We start from the raw sequence: 22,500 nt of genomic DNA, 5'->3' as shown, positions 1-22,500 counted from the left end.
GGTAAACTTGTATACAAACTAGTATTACATGCATACATGCTCGCTGCCTGGCTGCACTCTCAAAATGGCACTGAGATCAGCATGTGATGATATCTGTATGCACATTCATTCCTTGAAACACTTCTTAAAGATACAGCATACGCGCTGTTTTCTACACTTAGCATAACAGCATATACTTAAGGACATGTCACTGTAAGATTAAAACTTCCTTCTTTCCTTTCAGCTGTTGGGAATTGTATCCAGTTGTTATAAGCTGCAAATGTTTCTGAATTTGTTTATTATAGTAGTGTTATTACCAGCACTACCGTTTTGGTGCAGAGTCTTAAGACTATGTGCTGCAAGACCTATACCCTGCAGTGCTCCTGGGTTTGCTTCTTACAGCTTCCATTTACCTGCTGTGTGACTCTGAGTAATTCACTTTACCAGACATTGCTCCTCGGTCACCTCTGAAAAGCGACTATAATCAGTGGGGTTAATGGTTAGAACAATTATTAGTATTATTAAGCCTTCTGAAACTGCATGTCTTGTGGGGCAACCTTGCTTGAAGAACTGAAGAGAGCAAAGAATATAACACTTTTACTGGAGTCTCATTCTGCCAGAATGAGCATCTTCTAAGGCACAAAGTGCCTCATACACTTTACTTCAATCAGGGGTAGGGCACTCAGAGCATTGAATAAAAGAGATAAGAAAAAAAACAAAAAGAAGAGAAAGCTACTGTGTCTGCAGAGGAATATGCAAGTAGCACTTAGGGCAAAAGTGCATACAAGAGTAGGAAAGAATGGGATGGTGAGGGGCATGAGGCACAGTGTGAAAAGGCAACAATGATAAGTAATGGGAGCAAAGGGTAAGGTTGAAAGGGGATAGCAGGAAGGATAAAGAAGGGGAAACTAGAACTTTTATTAGGTACATAGAAAAAAGATAGGAAGAATAGACCTGGCTAGGATGAGTAGCAAGATCACAGACAATAGGGAAAATGCAGAGGTACTGAATGCTTACTTTATTTCAATTTTCATAAAGAAAACCAGGGAGAGTGTTCTGTGCTGGAAGAGAGAGGCAAGGCAGTATGGTTAGAACTGCAAACAGAAAAACAAAGGAGGAGATTCAGTGGGAATTGGCTGCAGTTATTGAGGATAAAGCACAAGGACCAGATGGGCTGCTTCCCAGAGTCCTCAGAAATACCCTGTTTGTTAGCATTTCCCCTCATGGAGGTCTTCAGCAGCTCTCTGAGTAGTGAAAAAGTACCAGATGATTGCAGAACAGCAGTTGTAGTGCCCTTACACAAAGGAAGGAGCTGAAGAATTTTATTCAACTACAGTCCTTTTCACTTAATATCAGTGGCAGGGGGAAGTCATGGAGAAATTTGTGAGGGGGAAGACTAATAGTTGTAGAGACAGCAATCTCCATTTCAGAATCTAACTTTGATTGGCATCAAGAAGGAGTGGATATCAGACATGATCCAGTTTTATGGCTGGCTTTTAGGAGAAATTGGTAGGACATAGTGCCACTGGACTTTGGCAAGGCATTTGACTCCTTCTCTAGGATATAGGAAAGCTGGAGGGATGGGGGTAGGGCTAGCCTGGTACTGAGAAACTGGATAGCTGCATATGACGGTGGGGTAAAATGTGAGGGGGATAATGTTGGGAAGTTAAAGAAGTTACTAGTTAATTACCACATGGAATTTTTTTCACACTCATATCTGGGGAAGTAGAAAACAGAATCTACATTTTTGCTGCTGTTATGAATATAGGAGCAGCAATGGATGATGATTAGCAAAGAGTCTAGTGAAGGATTTGAAAGGATGAAAACTGGCAGAAAGCTGACAGTTGAAGTTCATTGCAAACAAATGCAAAGTTTTGAAATTGGGTCAGAATAACCTTAGAGGGAAGTGTCAGCTGGGGGGAGAAGAACTGGTGGTAATATAGCGGAAAGATGATCTGGGGTTGTTGATCACTCCTAGACTGAGTTATAAAGTGTAGAGTGAGGGGGCAGTGGCAGCAACAGAATGAATATGGGGTTGTATCCTCAGGGAGGTAGATTCCAGAAGTAAAGAGGTAATGGTTCCTCTTCACAGGCTTTTGTCAGACCATACCTTGAATGCTGTGGGCAGCTCTGGAAGCTATACAAGGAAATGGCCATCATATTGCTGGGGAAAAATTGTAAGAAAGCTATCCGTTTAATTTCTCCATATCTTTTGGGTGTCTAATACCATGATGGGAAATGACCCCATTCCCAAGCCAAAGTATGGTTGAAGTTCATGAAATTAGTATTGTTTCAGTCTTTGATGTTAGTCAGAATTGCTCTTTGCAGCACCCACAATCGACTCCTCCTGCAATTCATAAGGAGTTACTGGTAGCATATCTAATAAGACTGTAAATTCTTCTTTGTGAGACCCATTGTGCCTACTACTATTGGAACTGTTTGGGTATCCTTCTTCCACATTGCCCTCAATTCTGCCTACAAATCCTGGTATTCTATGACTTTAAGTCTCTGTACGTAAGACACTGTAATCACTGGGTATATCATTTTCAGTGGCCAATGATAATTATGTCTTCTTTTCATGGACTACCATATCTGGTTTTCTCACATCTATTTTTTTAAAACTGTTGGTAATGTGTGTTCCCATGTGATATAAACTTCATCATTCTTTGTAATGGTTTTGTGGTTCATGTTTCCAGTGCTTCTGAGCTTTTTCAATATTGTAAAGTTTGCATAATCCCCCCGGGCAATATTCTTGCCACATTATTGTTTTTCAGTATATAGGCCCTCTGCCATTAATGTATAACACCCAGCAACGAGATGTGTGTCTGTTCCCAGTTCAGTTTTACAGGCCCTGCATTTGTCTGCTTCTCAGGTATGTTCAATGGACTTTGTAAACTGAGCACGTAGTTCATTATCCTGAGTTGCCAATATTAACCTTTCGCGTTTGGTTTAACTTCACCTCTACTTAACCATTCCTGCTTCATGTCCCAATCAACATGAGGTTGTTTCAGGCATTTGCTGTACTTGCAACTATAGTTATGTTTATTCCACATTTCTCACCTTTTCATGTGATCCTTTACCTTACATTCTTTCTTTTGTTTTTTGTTTTTTGACAGCTTCAGTTGCTGCATGATTTTTGTCTATTTCTGGTTTGATTTCCATTCCCACTTGACACCAGTGTGTTTCTGCTAAACTAAGCCAAAATGTCATCTTAGACTTGCTCTCCTCATGTTTTAAAACTTTCATTGTGTTTGGATCTTGTTAGCCAGTCGATATGTATGCAGTCCTATGATTGCAGATATGTACATGTAATTAATTTCAAGGAGGCCCTTCATAACAGGGAATACATAATCTTGGTATACACTAATTTTTATAAATAATTTGATAAGCATGAAACATTTTTCTTGTTTTCCTGTCCATCTGATCCAGTACCCTTTGGGTCAGTCAGTCACCCCCCAAACTGTAAGGTAGACAGGAAGAGAAAATTGGTTTATAGCTTGGACTTTGTTCCTAGATGTCAGGGCTGTTTTCAGTATTAATTTTAGTCTTCTAAAATATTCCTTACTAAGTGTTTTTTTCGCATTTGTTCTTGTTTTTTGTCAATCCTTCATCGGTTCCCAAATATTTATAAATTCTGTCGTGATCAAGGTCTTTTATATCATATTCCTGTCCCAGACTGATATTTTTTGATACTGCAGATTTCCTGCTTCAAATTTGCATTTACATATTTATCAAGACCAAATGACATTCTTTTATCATCTGTGAAAGTTTTGACCACTTGCAGTTGTCCCTTCAGCTCCTCTTCTGATGAACTATACAGTTTCAAATCATCTACAAAAAGAAGATAAGTCTTTACACTTCGCTGTTAAGTAAGACAGCTTAACATTTAAGGGCAAGACAAAAGAGCAGTGTTGACAGAGTCACACTGGAATATCCCCCTTTGAATTTTTATCCCAGGGATAATAATTTGTCCTTTATCGTGACTTAGCTGCAAAGTATGTTTCATAGTCACTGTAATATAATTCATCAGTGTGGTATATATCTTATACATTTGTAAGCTACTCTTTATCCATGAATGTAGGATGCTGTCAAATGTATTTCTGTAGTCTGTCCATGACATACTTAGTATTCCCTTTTTTGTAATTCTCCATTATGGCTTTATTTAACAACAAATGATGCTTTGTTCTGTTGACGTGATTAAGTTTTCTAATAGATGACTATAAACTCTGCTGGCATCAATTCCAGTGTATAGTTTATACACTGGAAGGCAGGTTACTGGTCTATAGTTTTTAGGGTAGCTTGCAAGTTGACTGTTAAGGAGGAGTATCATTTTTCCTGTTAACCTAGTTGGTGTGTGTTCTTGGTGTACATATATGTAGTTCTTACTCGAGGGGTAAATCCTTGTGTAACGATGTTATACTTTTAGCCAGAAGGTGGGTAGTACATCTGTCTAGCCGTTACTTCATCCCATTTCATATCCTGTGCATTCAAACTTTTTACTGTTTTTTTTTTGCTTCTTCTATCCATATAGCATCTTTGTTATGTTCCACAGGGTCTTTATAAATATTTCTTCTTTTTTTGGTGGTGTTTCTATTCCTTTTGCTTTGTTTCCCAACTCCCTATAGAAATTTTTGAATTATCAATGCATGGATTATTTTGTACTCTTCCTTTATATTTATCTGCATGCCTAGTTTAGTATTTGGAAAAGTGCACAATAGCTCCCCACCTGTGCTAATACTGTGCATTGCTTTTTTCAAGTCCATCTTTTTAAGTATTTTGTTGATCATAACAGTGACAGTTCTTATCTTAATTGCTATATAGTTTTCTCTGTTTGATATTTCCATGAAGGCATATGATTTCTTCCTGTCCTTCTCCTTATTGCCTTATATTTTTGTGGTAAGACTTTATCTGTTAATTTTGCTGCACAGTAAGATATCATATTTATTTCTGTTGTATCATTGTGAATTTCTGTTAATAGTCTTGATTACCGTGTTCATTTGTTTTATCAGACTTCTGACATTCTTGGTCTTATTGACTTTCTGTAATCTTATTTCTTTCATCGATCTTAATATATCTATCCATCTCTAAATCAAGCAACTCTTCCCTTTTTCTTCTAAAGTGAGGTCACATTCTTTATTCTCTGTTTCCTTCGAGCATTCTACAGAAAGTTCCAAAACATCTTCCTGTGACATATTCTGTTCAGCTATATCCTGTGTCATCCATTTCCCTTTCGTATGGGGACTCACTGGCTTTTTACTTCACAACATTGACTGCATCAGAGTTGTCATTTCCTGTTCCTTCCCTTGTTGTTAAACTCCAAATTAATTTTTGTACTAGTCTCTACTGAAGGCTCCAGAGTATTTTCATGTGGCAAGTGATCAGATGCTTACTGTTCTACCTGTTTCTCCTTAATGTGAGAACTCATTGTTCCATCATGCTGTGACATAACCTGTGTTAGACTTTCTAATTAAATTCTTCACTTTGCAGGTATTCCATAACTTCAGCTTTCATTTAATCTTCTGTTCTGCATTCCCCCTTGTGATCTTATTTTTGTATTGTGAAATTTTCCATATCTGGATGCCTTTGCTTGTGTTTTTCTTCAAATATCTTTGGAGGTGCTTTTTTGTATTGATTAGTTTGGCTTTCTCCTTTGCATAAATATTGCACCATATCAGTTCTCTCTTTCCCATGTCCATGTTTCTTTTATACCTTTCAAAACTCTCTTGGTTTTGTTTTTTATATGTTTGCACTTCTTCAGTCATTTCTTTTTCCAAACAGCCCAAAGTGTCTTGGTTTATGTAGTGTTTTTCATGACTGTGTTGTATTAATGAACAGAAATTTGCATTTGAAGCTTTTGACAGTTTTTTTGCACTAGTATTTTTCTTTTCGCTAACGTCTCTCTTAATCTTTTTGAATATCTTCTAGCCAGAAATTCTGGGCTTCTTCCATTATAACAAAAAAAAAAAAAAATATATATATATATATATATATATATATATATATATATATATATATATATATATATATATATATATATTAAACCAACATCACAAACTCAAGGAAAAAAAGAACAAACAAAAACCTCGTACAGCCAAAGTCAGCAAGGTGAAATAACAACACTGTACTAGTGTCCACTCAGTTTATTACCCACTTTCGTCAGAAAAGATTTCATCAAAATATAAAATTCAGTCAGTCTAAATAATCTCATCCCAATCACATTAAAACATTCCAATTGACCCAGTTTTAAAGGAGAAATTCAACCTTATTACTAACTTATTTTTAATTAGGGGGTATGAAAAAGGTTTCTTAGAGCAGTTAGAAAAGGAAATTATGGAAAAACAGAGATTCTTCCTTTCCACCTTTTTAAGACATTATTTTAATAAAGATGATAAGGGTTCTGGAAATGGAGAAGTTGGAGGTGAAGAAAGAAGGCTGACTTATGTTTTAGATATGACAGTGGACAATAACTGTCAATTATTAGCAATAATTGGAAAGTGTTACAAGGGAGTAAAGAATTATTTGATATTTTGGGGAGTACTCCTAGGTTTGTTTATAGAAATAATTTTAATTTCAAGACTCTTTTACAAAATGATGACACTAAGACTGTGGGTGTTAACACCTGCTCCAGTAAACCTACTGGAATGTATAAATGTGGACATTGTAACTTTTGTTGTTACATTATGGAAGGCCCTTTTATTATGTTAGTTGAACCTTCATATACTATTAATTTAAAAGGGAGATATAATTGTCAAACCAGGGGTGTAGTATACATTTGTGTTTGTTCAGGATGTCCGGCTTTTCACATTGGAATGACCACCAAGGGGTTTTCTTACCTTCAGTAGTCCACTCTATCATCTTTATGGCTCTTTTTGGCAAGTCGTTTTTTGTGGTCTGCCACTTCCTTCTACACCCGAGTGAGGGCCATCCCTCCACCTGAGTCTAGCCTAGCCCCATTGTAAGAATGTTTCTGTGTCTTGAGGATTCTGTGCTGTCATTTTTTGAAGTCCTGGCACCACTGTGTCTAACAGAATTGGGAGTTTTTAACCTACTTCTGTCTATGATATATGCTGAAATAAAGTCTGTATATCAGTATTGCGTTGGTGATATTTTGTAAAAACAGAGTCCACCTCGTGAAAGTATTCACTAAGACTTGAGGATGAATTCAATTCCAGCAATACCACTGTTCTTTGCTTGCTTGTTTAATCATCTCTCCATCCAGTCCCCACTCCACCACCAGAGAGATCTGTGGGATTAAGGAGGAGGAGTATGCCCAGAGGGTAGAGGAGCCAAGCACTCATTTCACTTAAAAGAAGGGACAAAGGGGGAACATATTAATGGTGCATACAATCTCATTATGGAGACATGAGGGGTCATTCTGAATAGAAAGGACAGAAGGGGAAGGAGTAGACATGGGCAGCAGATTGCAGGAACAAATACCCTCTTGATTTGTGAAATTACTTTTGTTCGCAGAGAGTGTTGTTTGATGGAATAGACTACTGAAATGTACCATGGGCAGGGAATCCACAGAAGCATTCAAGAGGTCATGAGATTGGTGGAAAAAAAGAGTAAGGGGTTTGTAGGGATGGTGGGAAGATAGAATGCAACAGTACCTACAAGGCAGACTACATAGTGTTGTGATCTCTCTCTCTCATCACTTAAGTGACATGATAGCATTACGTTTGCTATTCAGTGTTATGATCTCTCTCTCTCATCACTTAAGTGACATGATAGCATTACGTTTGCTATTCAGTCATCACTGAGCCTCCAATTAACAATTGAGATGCCGTTTTGTGGTTACAGCCTCGACAGCTGAGTGAAGTAGGCTTCTTAAAGTCCACTGTCTTATATTGTGGAAAAATTGCCTCTAGTTGCATGTTGTCTGTGCCACATGCTGTATGCTCAGGCATCCTATTTTTCTTGCACTTGTCTTTCCTCATTGAACCAACTGGTTTGTCCTGAAACATTCTTCTCCTGGCTCTTATTAGAGAGAGAAGGACCATAGAATGTTTTGGCAAGTATCCAAATGTTCCCTCCTGAATTGTAGAACTCTGCGGAACATATGAGGAAGCTAGCCTTTGAGTGGGGGTAAGGCAGGACACTGCTGTGTTTAGTTCATGGAATCCAGGCCGGGAAACAGGCTGATAAGATTCAGTAGAAGTCCAAGAGGAAGAGGGACCATCCCTCCTTACCTCCAGCTTGAGTGGAAAACTCTGTTATTGAGGCCTATAACAGCACCCTTTGGCAGAAATCCTCAGTTAGTTTTCCTGGGTATACTTGACATTATCAAGGCCAAATATAGAATCCAGCTCTGCTACTGATGATCTCACTGCCACTTCACAGCTTGTTGTACTTGTTTAATTAACTGTAATGTGATAGTAAAGATCCTTTTCAAGAGGGGCTATGCCCCCATCTCTACATATGCAACCTTTATGATCACTGCAACTTTGAGAAAAGAAAAAATATATTTCCCCTTTTTTCTTTGTAGTGGTGTGACTTTAGCAGCAGTAGGTATACAGATTGGGGGATGGGAGCAGAGAGAGTCTATGTTCCGCCATCAGATGGAGCTTCCATTGAACATTCATTCAGCGAACATTCATTTCATCGATGGTGAAAGTAACTAGTTGGCCACCACTTCCCTCTCTGCCCTTTTCTTCACTGCAGTGCGGTCTCGGAGTTGGTATATATAGTTAGGGGGTGGATTTGAAATACTGCAGTGGGGCACACGGGGAAGTGGCGGCCAACGAGTTGCTTTCCCCATTGAAATGAATGTTCACTGAATGAGCAATTCGATGGATAAGGCTCGATGTTCAGCCATTTGATGGAAGTTCCATTTGATGGCTAAACATAGACCCGAGCAGGGACCCCCACATGACCCCTTGCAAAAACACTTTCGTAAATTATGTTTGCATTTGTATAGCAGTACACGTATAAGATGTTGGGACAGTGCGTTTAGTAGGTCACATGTTGGGAATACAAAGTAGACCTAGTTTTTGAAAGAGGTGTTGTTCAGCCAATTTAAAACAGGTGCTAACACCAAACCCTGATTGAGAGTCTTAATGAAAAGTTAGACAGACAGCTCATCAAAACTAATGGAGAAAAGGTTGATCCACTTACCTGAACCCATAATGCTTGTTCTGCCTCCATCTGTCTGCCCTGTGAGTGAATAAGTCATTTAGCAGTCAGTGTTCTTTGGATGAGTTTGAAAAAAAAAAGACTGTGAATGATAGCTCTACCATAACTGACATATTCAAATAAATAAAATAACCTGGACTGTTCCTATGCATTTGCTGCAAACATCCCACTGACCGCAATCTTTGATCACTTGATTGCTCTGTTAGTCAGTAGATCCATAAGTAAAAAGCTGTTGCTCTCTTTTCATGAAGAGCTATGTACTGATTGATAAACAAGAGGAACTGCTTATCTTTGTCCTTAAAATATTTTGGGTACAATGTTAAGGAGTGTGTCATTGTTTTATGTTTCTCATAATGTGAAAACGTCAGCATTCTGAATGGCAGAATGAGGAGTTGTCAAGAACATATTCCTATCCTAAGCAAAAGACATACTTCACACGTCATCTTTTTTCCATTATGTGTTTGGGGAAAGGGCTCATAGATTCATAGGTTGGTACTAGGTTATCGGCCCTAGGGCCTATACAAGCCTAGCCATAACAATTCCATGGCTATTTCTTCCCACAGTATTTACTTCCCTCATATCTGATTTCATTTGAAAACAGTGAAAATATATCTTGAATCAGTGTAGACAGACAAAAAGACTTTCTTGGGAGAAAAAAAAAACTTAAAAACCTACGTCAAGAACATTGAAAAGGATTTTAGGTGATTTCTTACCCAGTGAATTTGCAGGAAAGAGCTGGTAGTTATGTTGTTAACTACTCATGTTATATTGTTCATTTAACATTGCTGAAACAGTAGCTCCTCCCTGAAAGAAGAGAAGGACCCAGAAGGAAGTTTGTAAATTTGTAAAGTGTGGCCTCTGGTGAATGGATGAGTGTATTTTGTGAATTCCCCTATGATTTCAGGCCCTGGAGATCTGGAGTTATGGAAGATGCCAGAGTAACTAATGTATTTAGTTTTACCCTGCTTTTTTCACCAGTACTCTAAATTGTTGGATTTTCCATTTAAGGTCTTCCTACAGTACATGCTCATGCACTTTTTGGTGTTACACATCGTTTGTTAAGTTTCCCAACTAGTGACATGATCTGACTTCTTGCAGTCCAGTACTCCTCCAGCAGTATGTTACTAGTGGTCTCATCTTTGTATTTGTACAGAGGTTCAATATATCATATGTATTAGCTGTAATTTCAGGTGCAGGTTTTGTAAAGAGTAGGATTTAGTACTGAATCCTGCAGTATTCTTGTGACCTGCTTTGCTGATTATACTTCACCTTCCCCACAGCTGCTATGGTTGATTACTTTCTTGTCAGGATTTGTCTCTTTTTTTTCAACCAGTACACCATTACAGTCTGCTGCTGTTTTTCTTTTTTTTGTGGGGCAGAGTTAGATACTATTGATTGCTGATTTGTAGTACTATTTTCTTACCTTGTAAACTAATGTACACATACATCATTCAGTATTTTGTCAGTATTAGAGGTTTGCTTTTTTTTTGAGTAAGAAATTCTGAGAAATAGCATAAAGCTGGTGGCGTTCAATGTAGTTAGTGTCATTGGTGGATATACATTTGTGCCATAGATCTGACTGATTTCAGCTATACTAAATACATTTGTACAGTATAGTGATTAATTCTGAAACTGATGTTCCTTGTTTCTGTGCAGGTTGCAGTCTTGGGTCTGACTGATCGCTCTCATCTTTACGTGAATGATGCCAAGGTATTTTCTTGCTTTGCAACATTTTTAGTTCTGTTTTCTGAAACACTTGAAATACTGTGTTTTGTTTCCTTCCCCTTGTAGGTTGCCACCAATATTTCATCCTTTATCCTTTATGAAGAATTTCTATTGGTTACATCACATTCTCATGTGTGCCACTGTTTGAATTTGAGAGATACTTCAATAAAAGGTAAGACTGGAAAGAGACTGTAGGACAAGTGCTTAAGCTGTGTTGTAGAAGACATGACAATGACAAGCTTTATTATCCAACATAATTAAAAAATGAGGGTGAAACAGTTCATTTTGTTCAGTTTGGGGAAGTGTTTATCATTTGAAGAATCTTTGGCATTTATTCTTGTACTTCTATTACTTTGTTATTTTACATTGTTGACATGTCCAACTGGCAAACCCCATTTTGAGAGGTACATAATGTCAATGCCCATCAAGGACGTCTACTGAGCTGTTTATAAGACTTCATCCAATGTGACACTGTTAATACTAATTTGATACAGTGTGGATTTCAAAGATTATTTGTGAGCATAGTTACAATGTCTGTGCTTAAGGGTCAGATGATAGCAACTGAGGGCATACAAATGCCCTAACATATGACATGTCAGCAAATGAGATAAAGTCAGTAAACTAAATTAAAATTTGTATGATACTCAGTAATTTTTAAAGTGATAATTATGTGTTACATGTGCATTAAGAGTGTATGCTGCTGAGCCATAGAGGGATTTCCGAATTGCATATCAAACAGAAAACCATGTATAAACTTGGCTGATTTAACTTCTGTTTGAGCTCCAGAGGCCTACAGAGAGAACTAACAATGAAGCAGCACATTAAACAACATTACTTTCTGATATTAATTAAAAGTACGATATTGCAGATAATCTACAAGTTGGTGCGTAGCCAATAAAGGTACCTGGAGCTCTATTTCAGTAACAAGGGATAAGATACTGACATCACACTTGCCAGTTCCATTGTATGTGCAAATTATTTTATGTTATAGTAAATGTGCTATTTTTTGTGATGCATCTTATAAGTTAACTTGTTTCAGAGTTTGCTGACATGTTCTGGATAGGGAGAACGCCCATATTTATTCTGTGATGTTTGTCATAAAGTTTGCTGTGGCATTTATTTCCTTATGCATGGAGGTATTTCTAAAAACTGATATCCGCCTTCTGATCTGACTTCTAGAGCTTTTGTGGCTGTTACTATAATGGAATTGAGCACCTTCTCTAGTTTGACATTCCTTCGGATGAGACTTCCTGGAAAAGGTGTGTCCAGGAGTGCATATCCTCCTATTAGAAGGGGGACATTGCAGGGTCCTTGCATGCTACATCAACAACCAGGGATTAGGATTTTGGGCTTGCCAACAAAACTGATAGCTGCTAGTATGATTGCCTCTGACTACTGGTTCTTTCTCCCCTGTTGAACGGAGAATGAATGGATCAGTTGGCTGTTGGTGCAGCTCGGCTGATGCTTGGCAGGCAGCAGGGGATAAATAAATAATTTAAAAAACACCAAATAGAGTAACAGATGCCATGATGCTGTATTTAAAAACTAAACAGGACATTTGTGGAACAAAGTGACCTCTGAAATTCCTTGCTTGGCCAGTGTAAACAGCTTTAAAAAGGTACTCTGTCAGTATTTTAAAGATTCATTTACCTGCAAATGATATAAGGTTCTATAATCAGAACCCTGTTTTTCATGATAATTTATACAGATGTTTGAAATTATCACCTGTACTTATTTTCTCAGACAGCTACCAGCTTTCAAATACCCTTAAAGTGACCTATGTTGCTGTTTTTTTTTTTATTTTATCAATTAGCCATTATACTGCTAGTCTGAACTTTCACACAGCCCTATAATCTATTTATTTTATTCAGCAATACAGCAAAAAGCTCTACAAGCAATTTTTTACAACATAGGATCATAGGAGGCTACTATGCTAATGGCCTGAGGGCTCTTTCAAGCCTAGACAAATTTTACCCTTATTACCGTGATCAGTACCTATTGCCTCTGTCCAAGAGGGACACAGGTCGAACCCCCAGGGTGAATTTACAGTTACCCATCCAGTCGTCCAAATTGTGTTGGAAGAGGGCCAGTGAGGTGCTCTGTTTGATGTGAGTGGGAGTCTATTCCAAAGGTGGGGTAACCTCTGAAAGATGAATCTGTCCTTCCAGCAGGTTCTGTTGATCCACATACCAGGTTCATAGGTAGGTACTAGGCTTCCGGCCCAAGGGCCTACGTAAGCCTAGCCAACAAGGTTCCCTGGCGTACGCCACCCAAGAAAGTTATTTTCGTGTGACACTGTCGAGCAGAGACACAGAAGTGATCCCTGGAGTGCATTTCCTATTTTCCATCCACTCATCAATATTTTTCTTGGAGTGCTAATGAAGAACTTTGCTTGACATAGATGGGTAGCCTGTTCCAGAGTATGGGAAGTCTCTGGGACAGGAATAATCTATCCCTCCAGCATGTCCTGTTTATTGTGGTGACAAGGTTTAGGTCCCTAGAGTGTGTAGCTCGGAGGGATTAGGTCTTTAGAGCGAGTAACCCGTGTGCCATTTGACTTGTGTGTTTGCAGCATTTCCAATAAAGCGGGCTTAGAGATTGCCTCATATGCAAGGCAGAGATCACTTCTGAGTAGTCTGTATAAAACAGAATAAAGTGACAGTGATTTCAGCAGATCCACATACGACAGCTGCTGAAGACCTTGAATTTTCTTTGTGAGGAACCTTTGTGGTCTCTCTAATTGCTGTAGTTGCTTGGTAAGGTACATGCCAAAAGGGGCGTTGTACTCCATTATTGGCCTAATGGGTGAAGAGCACAGGGAGGTGATAACTTCACTTTTTCTCAAGGCAATGCCCTTACTTATGAGGTGAGCCATATAGAATGCCCTTCTTACCGTTGTGAAGACATGGTGATCAAAGGCAGGGTTGCTCTCAACCTGAGTGCCCAGATCTCTCACTATTGAATGTGTACTTAGGGTATTGCCATTTATGTGGTAATTTGCGGGAATATTATTCTTGCTGAAAGGGATGATAATACATTTTTTTGCATCGAGTTTGAGGCCATGAATTTCGCACCAAGTCGTTTGAGTAAGAGTTGACAAAGTTTGGAGATACTATGACCGCATCCATTTTGCAGTCGTCAGCAAACTTTGTCAGCCGCAGTCCCCTGGTTTTACCTTGTACTTTGGAGAAATAGATTCCAAACAGTAGAGGTCCCTGTGAAACACCACTGGTAATGGGTCAGCTGTTGAAGGTGGATTCCCCTATTTTGACTGAATGGGTTTTATCAGAGAGCCATTTTGCAAGTGACCTTATGATACATGGGTTGATGTCTATCAAGCAGGGTTTGTCAGTGATGCCTGAGTGAGTGACAAGTGTCAAACACCTTGGCCAGGTGTAGGTAGGCTGTATGCACAGATTTCCCCTCGTCTAGGGCCCTTGTGACTGCTTCGAAGAAGTCCACCTGGTTTAGCAAGCATGATCTCCCCTTGACAAATCCAAACAGGGTAGGAACTAGTGTTTGGAGATTACCTATATCTTTGTTGATAAGGTCCATGAGGATTCTGTCAGTGGCCTTGCAGGTAAGGTTAGTCAGGCTAATAGGTCTGTAGTTCCTGGGGTCAATAGAAGCACCACCTTTGTGCAGGGGGATAACAGTGGCTGTTTTCCATTCAGCCAGGATGAAGTCAGTGCTTAGACTATGATTGAAAAGAGTAGCCAATGGTGATGCTAATTTTTGTTTGAGCCCATGTAGGATGCAGGCTGGGATGTTATCAGGTCCCATTGATGTGTGTTTTTGGCCTTAGAGAGGACGGTTGCGACATGCTCTTTAGAGTTGCAAGGTAGGGGATAGGTGAAAGGGTTGTCATGAAGTACATGTGGCAGGGACAGGGTAATGAAGTTTTCATTGAACCTGTTGGCCAACAGGTTAGCTATGTCCATCGGCTCTGTGTATGTATTACCATAAATTACCAGTTTGGCGCAAACCTGAGCCTTACTTTTTTGGTTACGGATGTAACTACAGAACACTTTTTGGTTGTCCTTGGTTGAGGAAGCTAACTTGGATTCGTAGTTTGCCTTGGAGGACTTCACAAGAAGTCTTACTTGCTTATTTAAGCAGAGGAGGGACTGTCTCCAGTTTAGAGCCCACTCCTCCTTACTCTTGGACAGTAGTTTCTTCCTTTTATTGTAAAGCCTGTTAATGGTGGGTGTCCACCAGGCAGGTTTGCTTTTCCTTGAAGAGCTTTTTTTTGGTCCTAGCAAGTACTGCCGAGTCAGTGCAGTTATACAGGTGCTTGTGTAGATCATTGGTGTAGAGTTTGACATAGTTACAAGTTTTGTCTGAGGGAAGAGGTGCAGTGAAGCTATTTATACCATCCTGTAAGAGGTTATAATCTGCTTTGGAGATGTTTTTTAGTGTAGTTGCTGCTAGGGGAGGGTCAGGTGTGATAATTACCTCAAATGAGATTGATTTGTGGTCACATCTCACCAAGGATGAACTCACAGTGGGGGAGCTACAGTGGTCTCCCATATTTGTAAACACCAGGTCCAGGATGTTGGCGCCCCTGGTGGGGGTGTCAACCAACTTTTCCAGGGCACTGGACTTGACAAAGTTGAGGAACCTCTAGGCAAGTGAGTTTGAGCATGAGTAATTCACCCAGTTAATGGTAGGGTAGTTAAAGTTGACCAAAATCATGGTGTTAGGATGTAGCTTGGTAGACTCAAATTGATCCAAGCAGGCAGAATGGGTATCCTGATTCATGGAGGGGGTTCTGTAGCTGGCAAGGACTTGAATAGGTGCCCTACCAACAGTTAATTGTACAATTGCACCTGAAGTATCTCTATGGCGTCATACTGTTTACCAATCTGGAGGTGTATTTACCCTTGAAGAATATTGATGCACTGCCCCTTTTAGTTTTCTTGCCTTCAGTTTGTGGTCTGAACATGTGGAAGGAGTGTAACCCAATATGGCTGGGATGCTCTCCACAGCCTTGAACCAGGTCACCGTGACTGCATAAATGTCTGCGTCCTCCAGGGTGAGGACTGTTTCCAGTGAGTGTAGTTTCATGTTGAGACCTTTTGTGTTTAGCACCATGACCTTGAGGTTGTTTTTGGCTGGTAGCTTTACATCAGGAGTTTTGTCTGTGTGACTCTGTCTAAAAAAGGAATTATAGAGGTGGCAAGAGCCAAAATCCCAGGGGTGACAGATGAAGACCATCTCTGGCAAAGCATTGAGGTCTGTCGATCATGTCATCCCAGCCTGACCGATACTGATCCATTTAGAATGACACCAAAAACTAAGCCAATTATCGAAGTCAGTCATTATCTGTTTGTATTGAGGCTTCATTCTAGATTAAGGTAAAATACTGCTTAAGGCTAAGGACATACCTGTCTGAGAGCTCAGTCATGTCTCTCTCTTCATATAGTCCAGAGAGGTACATCTCAAGTAGTTCGCAGCAACATGGACTGTGACAGAGTCGTAACAGTACCTGTTGTTGACAGACTTTAGTGCATGCATTATATGGTGGATCCTGGCATCTGACAGACAGCTGACCATGACTTTCTCCTAATGTGTTCATTTTTTTCATTGACTTGTCAGGAGTATGATCTAGCAATGCAGATCCTGTCTTATTAGTTTGAAACTGCAAACTACTATGCTTCTTTTCTTCACTAACCTTTAAATATACTGCACCATTCTGATGTGTCTTAAAGTATTTCTTCCACGATGATGGAAGCTTTCTGAGTGTCTAATTCTAGAATGTTTTCTTAATTAGTTGTAATAGTTTTGCCTTCTGCTACAGACTATGTTACCTGTACATTGTTTTCCTGCATTATTTGTCTTCACTGTAGGTGTTATTAATTTATGTACTGGAGCTTATCCTCTCTGGTGTTCAATGAAAATGGGCCAAAACATAATCCATTATGTTTGTGTATAAATAAGCAAACAGTATGGGGATATCTGAGGAAAAACTTTCAAAATGGAATGGAATGAAGATAATCCCAGGCGTTGGGCCACCATGGAGGAGTCCCGTAATAGCTATCTGTTACATTTTCTCTTAAGATGAATAAGAATAATGACCCCCCCCCCCACAGCTGTTCTTTGGCAAACATTATGATGACTGCATTTACACATATCTGAATTGCAATGAAGCGGAAGCTTGGGTCACTCATATCTGTAGAATCTCCTCCAAAGGATGCCATACATGCAGCCTGAAGCAGCTAGATTCAGCTTCATTTACTCCCAAAAAGACATTGGCACTCTCTTAGACTTAGTGGGGTTAACATTCTCTGTAATAACCACAGGGCAGATGTCTTTGTGATTTTCTAGTTCAGTACAAGTCCCAGAGAGACCACAATACCCTACCAGCTGATAAGGCTTTGGACAATGTAGATAAGGTTTTCTCTTCTGCCATCCTTGGACCTAAGTATCTCTTCCTTGTTCACATTTGTTTGATTTTATGTAACTGAGTAAGTGGGCAAATGAGTTTGGCATATGAACCATTTTCATCCATGACCCAGCCATAAGGGGAAGTAAATACTGTATGTAAACAATTTAGTATAGCTGGTCAAGCAGCATGTTTTTGAGAGTTGGCTGGAAACAAGAGCACCCTACGTGAATCCACTTAGACACAGAAACAACTTGCAAACTTTATATAGTGAGTGGAGTCGGGGGGGGGGGGGGCAGGACTGAACCTTGAACCCTAGAACTGTGAGGGAGCGATATTATTTGAAAGACACCATGCTTCCCATGTGGCGGTTCTATGCTTTCCTAGTGAATTCCCCTCTGGAAAAGCTGATAGACTTCATTGACTCTGGGATGGTCTTCCATGTTACCCGCTGTAATTTTTACCATGCTGATGCTGTTGCCAGGGTAACAAGCTTAGAAATGTGCCTTTGCCAGGTGTTGTGGCTGAAGCTGTCCAGTGTTGGGGGGGGGCTCAGGAAATTCATATTAGGTTACCTTTTCTGAGCTGATCTCTCTTTTTAACAGCCTTAGAAACCGAGTTTAAGGACTGCAAAAGAAGACGCAGGGGTCAGCCATTGTGAAAATGTATCTGTGCTGGCCTCTGTGGCCCTCTCATTGTTTTGCATGCCACCTAGTTCTCTTTGAAGCAGCAGCATTTTCATAAAATAAGGAAACCCTCTAAAATTCCAGTAGTGTAAGCCACTCCAATTGTGCCTTTGAATCTTCAAGAAAGGTAGCTCAGTAATTTCATTTTAACTGTTATTTAGAACCGTCAGTGCAGAGTGAGTTTTCTGAATTTCCACTGGCTTTAATGATCAGCCACCCAGAGGTGGTGAGTTCTGAATGTGGCCATTATTGGCCAAGTCTTTTCTAAGGCCCCCCCCCCCCCCCCCACAGAAACAGCTCCACTCACAAAACTCTTGGAACAGGTCAAGCCTGTAATCCTCAGATGAACTATATAGCCTATTTCTCCTTCAGAGAGGGAGAACATTATGTTTTGATTGTTTGCTTGCACTGAAGGGGAAAAGAGACATCCTTCCCCTCTTGGACCTTAATAAATGTAATGAGCACATTAAGTATGCTGTGTTCCAAATGGTGAAACTCTGGGAGAGTTGGCTTGTGCCCTGAAAAGGCACCTGGATGGCAGTATTGGACAAAATGGATGCCTTTTGGAAAATCTGTGGGTCTGAAGTCACTGCAGCAGACTCCCGTAGCCTGTCATTGGTGAACATCACTTTCATTGCAGAGTGCTGCCTATTTTTCCTTTGTATGCTGTGTTTGTCAAGATGCTAGCTATGATGGCAGATGTCTTGAGAATTCTGTTCATTCCCTTACCTTGATGAATGGACTGTAGTTGCTCCATCAGTAGACTTTCTGATAACATTCTTGTCTTAAGTGGCTGAAGAGCCTGTAGGTCTCTGTAAACTTGGAGTCCCTCCTAGTCTGATTCAGGGAGGACTTGAATTCCTTTCTGAGTCAAACTAGGCAAATTCCATGCATCGGAGTGGAACTATACACTCTTCAGTTCTAGAAATTTCTGCAGTAAAGAGGACCCAACTTGTATCTTTGAAACCAGGGAGAGGACACAGTTGAGGGGCTGTGCTTAGAACCTTCTGTCCCTGTTTGAGCCTTTGTGGACTTTCCTGATTTTCACAATTCTGTCTTCATGCCAGTGGATGGGGAAGTGAAGTAAATGTCGAGGTGTCAGTGGATACAAAACCATCATGCAATCACAGGTTGTTTTTTTTCTTTTTTTCTTTTTTTTTATTTTGGAGGGGTGGAGAATTTTCACCAGCCTCAGTGCAGGCCTTCCTTCAAGCAGGTGAACCCATCCCATGTCCTCATGAGAGATGATCAGAGGCAAGCTGAAGACTTTGTCCATGACTCCACTGCATTTCAGAGAAAATAACCCCACAGAAAAGGGTCTTTATATAAGCCACTTGGCAGTTTGGATGGTCTTCCTTCATCTAAATGTTATGGAGGGGGCAGTCAAGAAAGAGACCCTCATACTCCAGACTGTGATGTAATAACGAAAACAGACTGGGAGAAATATTCTTATATTCCCTATGCAGAAAGACATTGAGGTCGTACAATGGGTCATCATCAGGGCTTCAACAGCAGTGCGCATTGTGGGAGAATGTAATCTGCATTTGCAGTTGTTAGCTGCAGTTGCATTCACCTCCTGGAACTGAGGATTCAAGAATCCTGTCTATTCAAGTAATTCCAGGAGTGGTGCATCCCAGAGGTCAACTTGTTTATGACATGGTAGAATGTAGCTCTTTCCTCTAGTCTGCTCACTTCAGCAAGACATCAGGATTTGATCATGGATGCCTTCACTCTTTCCCTTTTTCCGTCTCTTTTGTCAAAGAGTACTACTGTATACCTTTACTCCATTACATCTTATGTCACGCCTATTCACAGCTATTAGCTAAGAAAGGTAAACTCATTGTTTTGTTGTGTGGCAACTGAGAAGGAAATGGTTTCTGGTTATTGGGCCTGTGGCAATGAAGGAAACTTTCCAAGTACAAGCTAAGAAGTTCCTTTGATTGGGTAGACAGCCAGCACCATCCCAGGATCTGACTTCTCATTTTGGTCAACTACTACTGGTTGGATATTCCATGGGGAATCTCAGAGGTGATATAAGTTGCCAGAAAGCCTCACACCCATGAGACTTAGGCTGGTTGGTTTCTAGATTATTTATGTTATGCACTTGACTGACTCTGGCCTCGATTATTTCAAGTCAGGGTGCACATTTCTGGCATCAGTGCACACGAAGATCTTGTGAACAACGGAACTTTTATCCAGTACCAGCTGTTTAAGCAGCCCCTTAAATTGGTCCAACATATTTACCCTTCTGTGAAGAACTCAGGATTTGATCTGTTTAATTCACTGACTCAGCCAGCCTTCATTGGGGCATGTGGTTTCGCAGCGCTGAGGTTCATCAGTCTTAAATGACATTCTACTACTGGTTATCACTTCTTTTCACAGGATCTGCAAGCTGCAGTCCCATACAGTTACATCTGGTGTCATTCAAAGGGGATCCAGTATCTGTCTGCCTGGGACGACATGATCGACAGACCACGATGCTTTGCCAGAGATGGTCTGCACCTGCCTCCCCTGGGATTCAGGTTACTGGCTAAGGCTCTTGCCACCCCTATAGTGCCTTTTTTAGGCAAAGTTCAAAGGACAAAACCACCACCTTAACAGGTACAAGCATGCAAAATCTGAAGGTAATGCTACTCAATGCTAGAAGTCTAAACCTCAAAATGCACTCTCTTGTGGCACTTGTAAAAGTGGAGAACACTGATATCTGTGCAGTAACTGAGACCTGGTTCAAGGCTCCAGAGAGCACCCCTGCAATACCAGGCTACAACTCTTACCACACTTTTAGGCCACCAAACCAGGACCGAAACACTAAAGATGGAGGAGTGTCCATATTCACCAAGGATATTCACAACACCAGGCTAGTCGCCCAACACAATGCGTCTGAAATTCTCCAGGTGCAACTAACACTAGGTAAGACTGCAATCCAAACTGTAGCTTGCTATAGATCCCCCACCATGTCCTAAGATTCTCACTACACCTTTCTAAACATACTGGAAAATGTTAAGATACAACCAAACACCCTAATACTGGGTGATTTCAACTACCCTGCCGTTAACTGGGTAAACTACTCGTGTACCAATACCTTTGCCCAACAGTTCTTGGAATTCATAAATTCCAATGCCCTGGATCAACTAAGCCTTAGTCCCACCAGGGGCTCCAATATCCTAGACCTGGTCATTACCAACATGGGAAATCGATGCTCCACACCTATGGCTACCCCCTTGTTGGTCAGGTCTGACCATAAGCTAATGACCCTTGACATCCACATCCCACCCTTCACCCATCAAGGAAACCTCCGTAAAAAACTTCTCCAAAGCCAACTTCATGCTACTCAAGTCAGAAGTGACAAACTTCATGACACCCATGCAGACAGGACCTGAAAGTTTGACTGCTGAATCATACCCTAAGGCACTGTATGAGCACATCCACTTGTGCATGAATCGTGCCATCCCCAATAGAACCAAGACGCTCTCCTCCAAAAAAGGGAAGTCAATCTGGTGGCCCCTTGCCATAAACAAACTTTACAACAAAAGGAAGAAACTGTTGCAGGAAAGCGTAAAATCCCAGGATGCAAAAAACTCCCTTACCAGCCTGAGTAAGAAGATGAGATCCCTCATAAAATCCTCCAAAGCTAGTTACAAAAATAAAATTGCCAAAGATTCCAAAGACAACCACAAAGCATTCTATAGCTATGTCAAGAATCTAAATGGCAATGCTCAGATCTGTTCTGAGCTACAACAGAATGGCGTTAAATATACTGATCCCAAGGATATTGCCAATATCCTGGCAGATCAATTCAGTGCAAACTTTAACCCCCGAAAGATTGCCAAATTCCAGTAATAACAGCCACACAGGTAAGAAAATGCACTCTTTAAAGCTAAGAGTACAGCATCCATGGGACCAGATGACATCCCAGGCTGTGTACTACGTGAACTACAAAATGAACTGGCACCTCACCTAAGTGTCATGTTTAATCATAGCCTCACCTCGATTCACTGAGTGGTGCACAGCTACAGTTATCCCACTCTACAAGGGGGGGATCCACCTTGGATCCCAGGAACTACCACCCCATCAGTCTGACGAGCCTGATCTGCAAGGCCATGGAACATATTATCATGGAACTTATAAACAAAGACATTGGTAACCTTCAAACACTGGAACCCACGCAGTTTCAGTTTGTGAAGGGCCGATCTTGTCTCCTGAACCTGATAGACTTCTTCAAATCAGTCTCCAGAGCTGTGGACAAAGGTAAGGTGGTCCACACAGCCTATCTGGACCTCGCCAAGGCCTTCGACACCATACCCCACTCTGGAATTATAGATAAACTTACTAAGCTGGGCATTAATCCCTACATCACTCGATGGGTTGCCAACTGGCTTACTGACAGAACCCACACTGTAAAAGTAGCCGACTCCAAATCCAGCTCCAGACAAGTGACAAGAGGAGTACCTCAGGGTTCAGTCCTGGGACCGCTCTTGTTTGGCATCTACTTCTCTGAAGGTACAGGCCAACACTAAGGGACTCTGGCTAGCAAAGTTTGCAGATGACTGCAAACTGGGAGCCATTATTGAATCTCCAAATTATGTGGATATT

General features: G+C 40.5%; 1 protein-coding gene across 1 annotated transcript in view; it reads left to right on the top strand.

Annotated features, from left to right (window-relative positions):
• The window catches only part of ELP1 (elongator acetyltransferase complex subunit 1), a 1,639,125-nt gene that overhangs the window by 768,875 nt on the left and 847,750 nt on the right, over positions 1 to 22,500 (top strand). Inside the window, exons 17-18 of the mRNA XM_044060975.1 lie at positions 10,768 to 10,821; positions 10,903 to 11,008. Coding sequence (XP_043916910.1) covers positions 10,768 to 10,821; positions 10,903 to 11,008 — 160 coding nt within the window. The remainder of the gene's footprint in view (positions 1 to 10,767; positions 10,822 to 10,902; positions 11,009 to 22,500) is intronic.

Source organism: Protopterus annectens, chromosome 2.part0 (genome assembly GCF_019279795.1).
Source record: "Protopterus annectens isolate FY-2018-M chromosome 2.part0, PAN1.0, whole genome shotgun sequence".
Taxonomy (NCBI): Eukaryota; Metazoa; Chordata; order Ceratodontiformes; family Protopteridae; genus Protopterus; species Protopterus annectens.
Note: the sequence above shows the minus strand (reverse complement) of the source record. Positions and strands in the feature narration are given on the sequence as shown.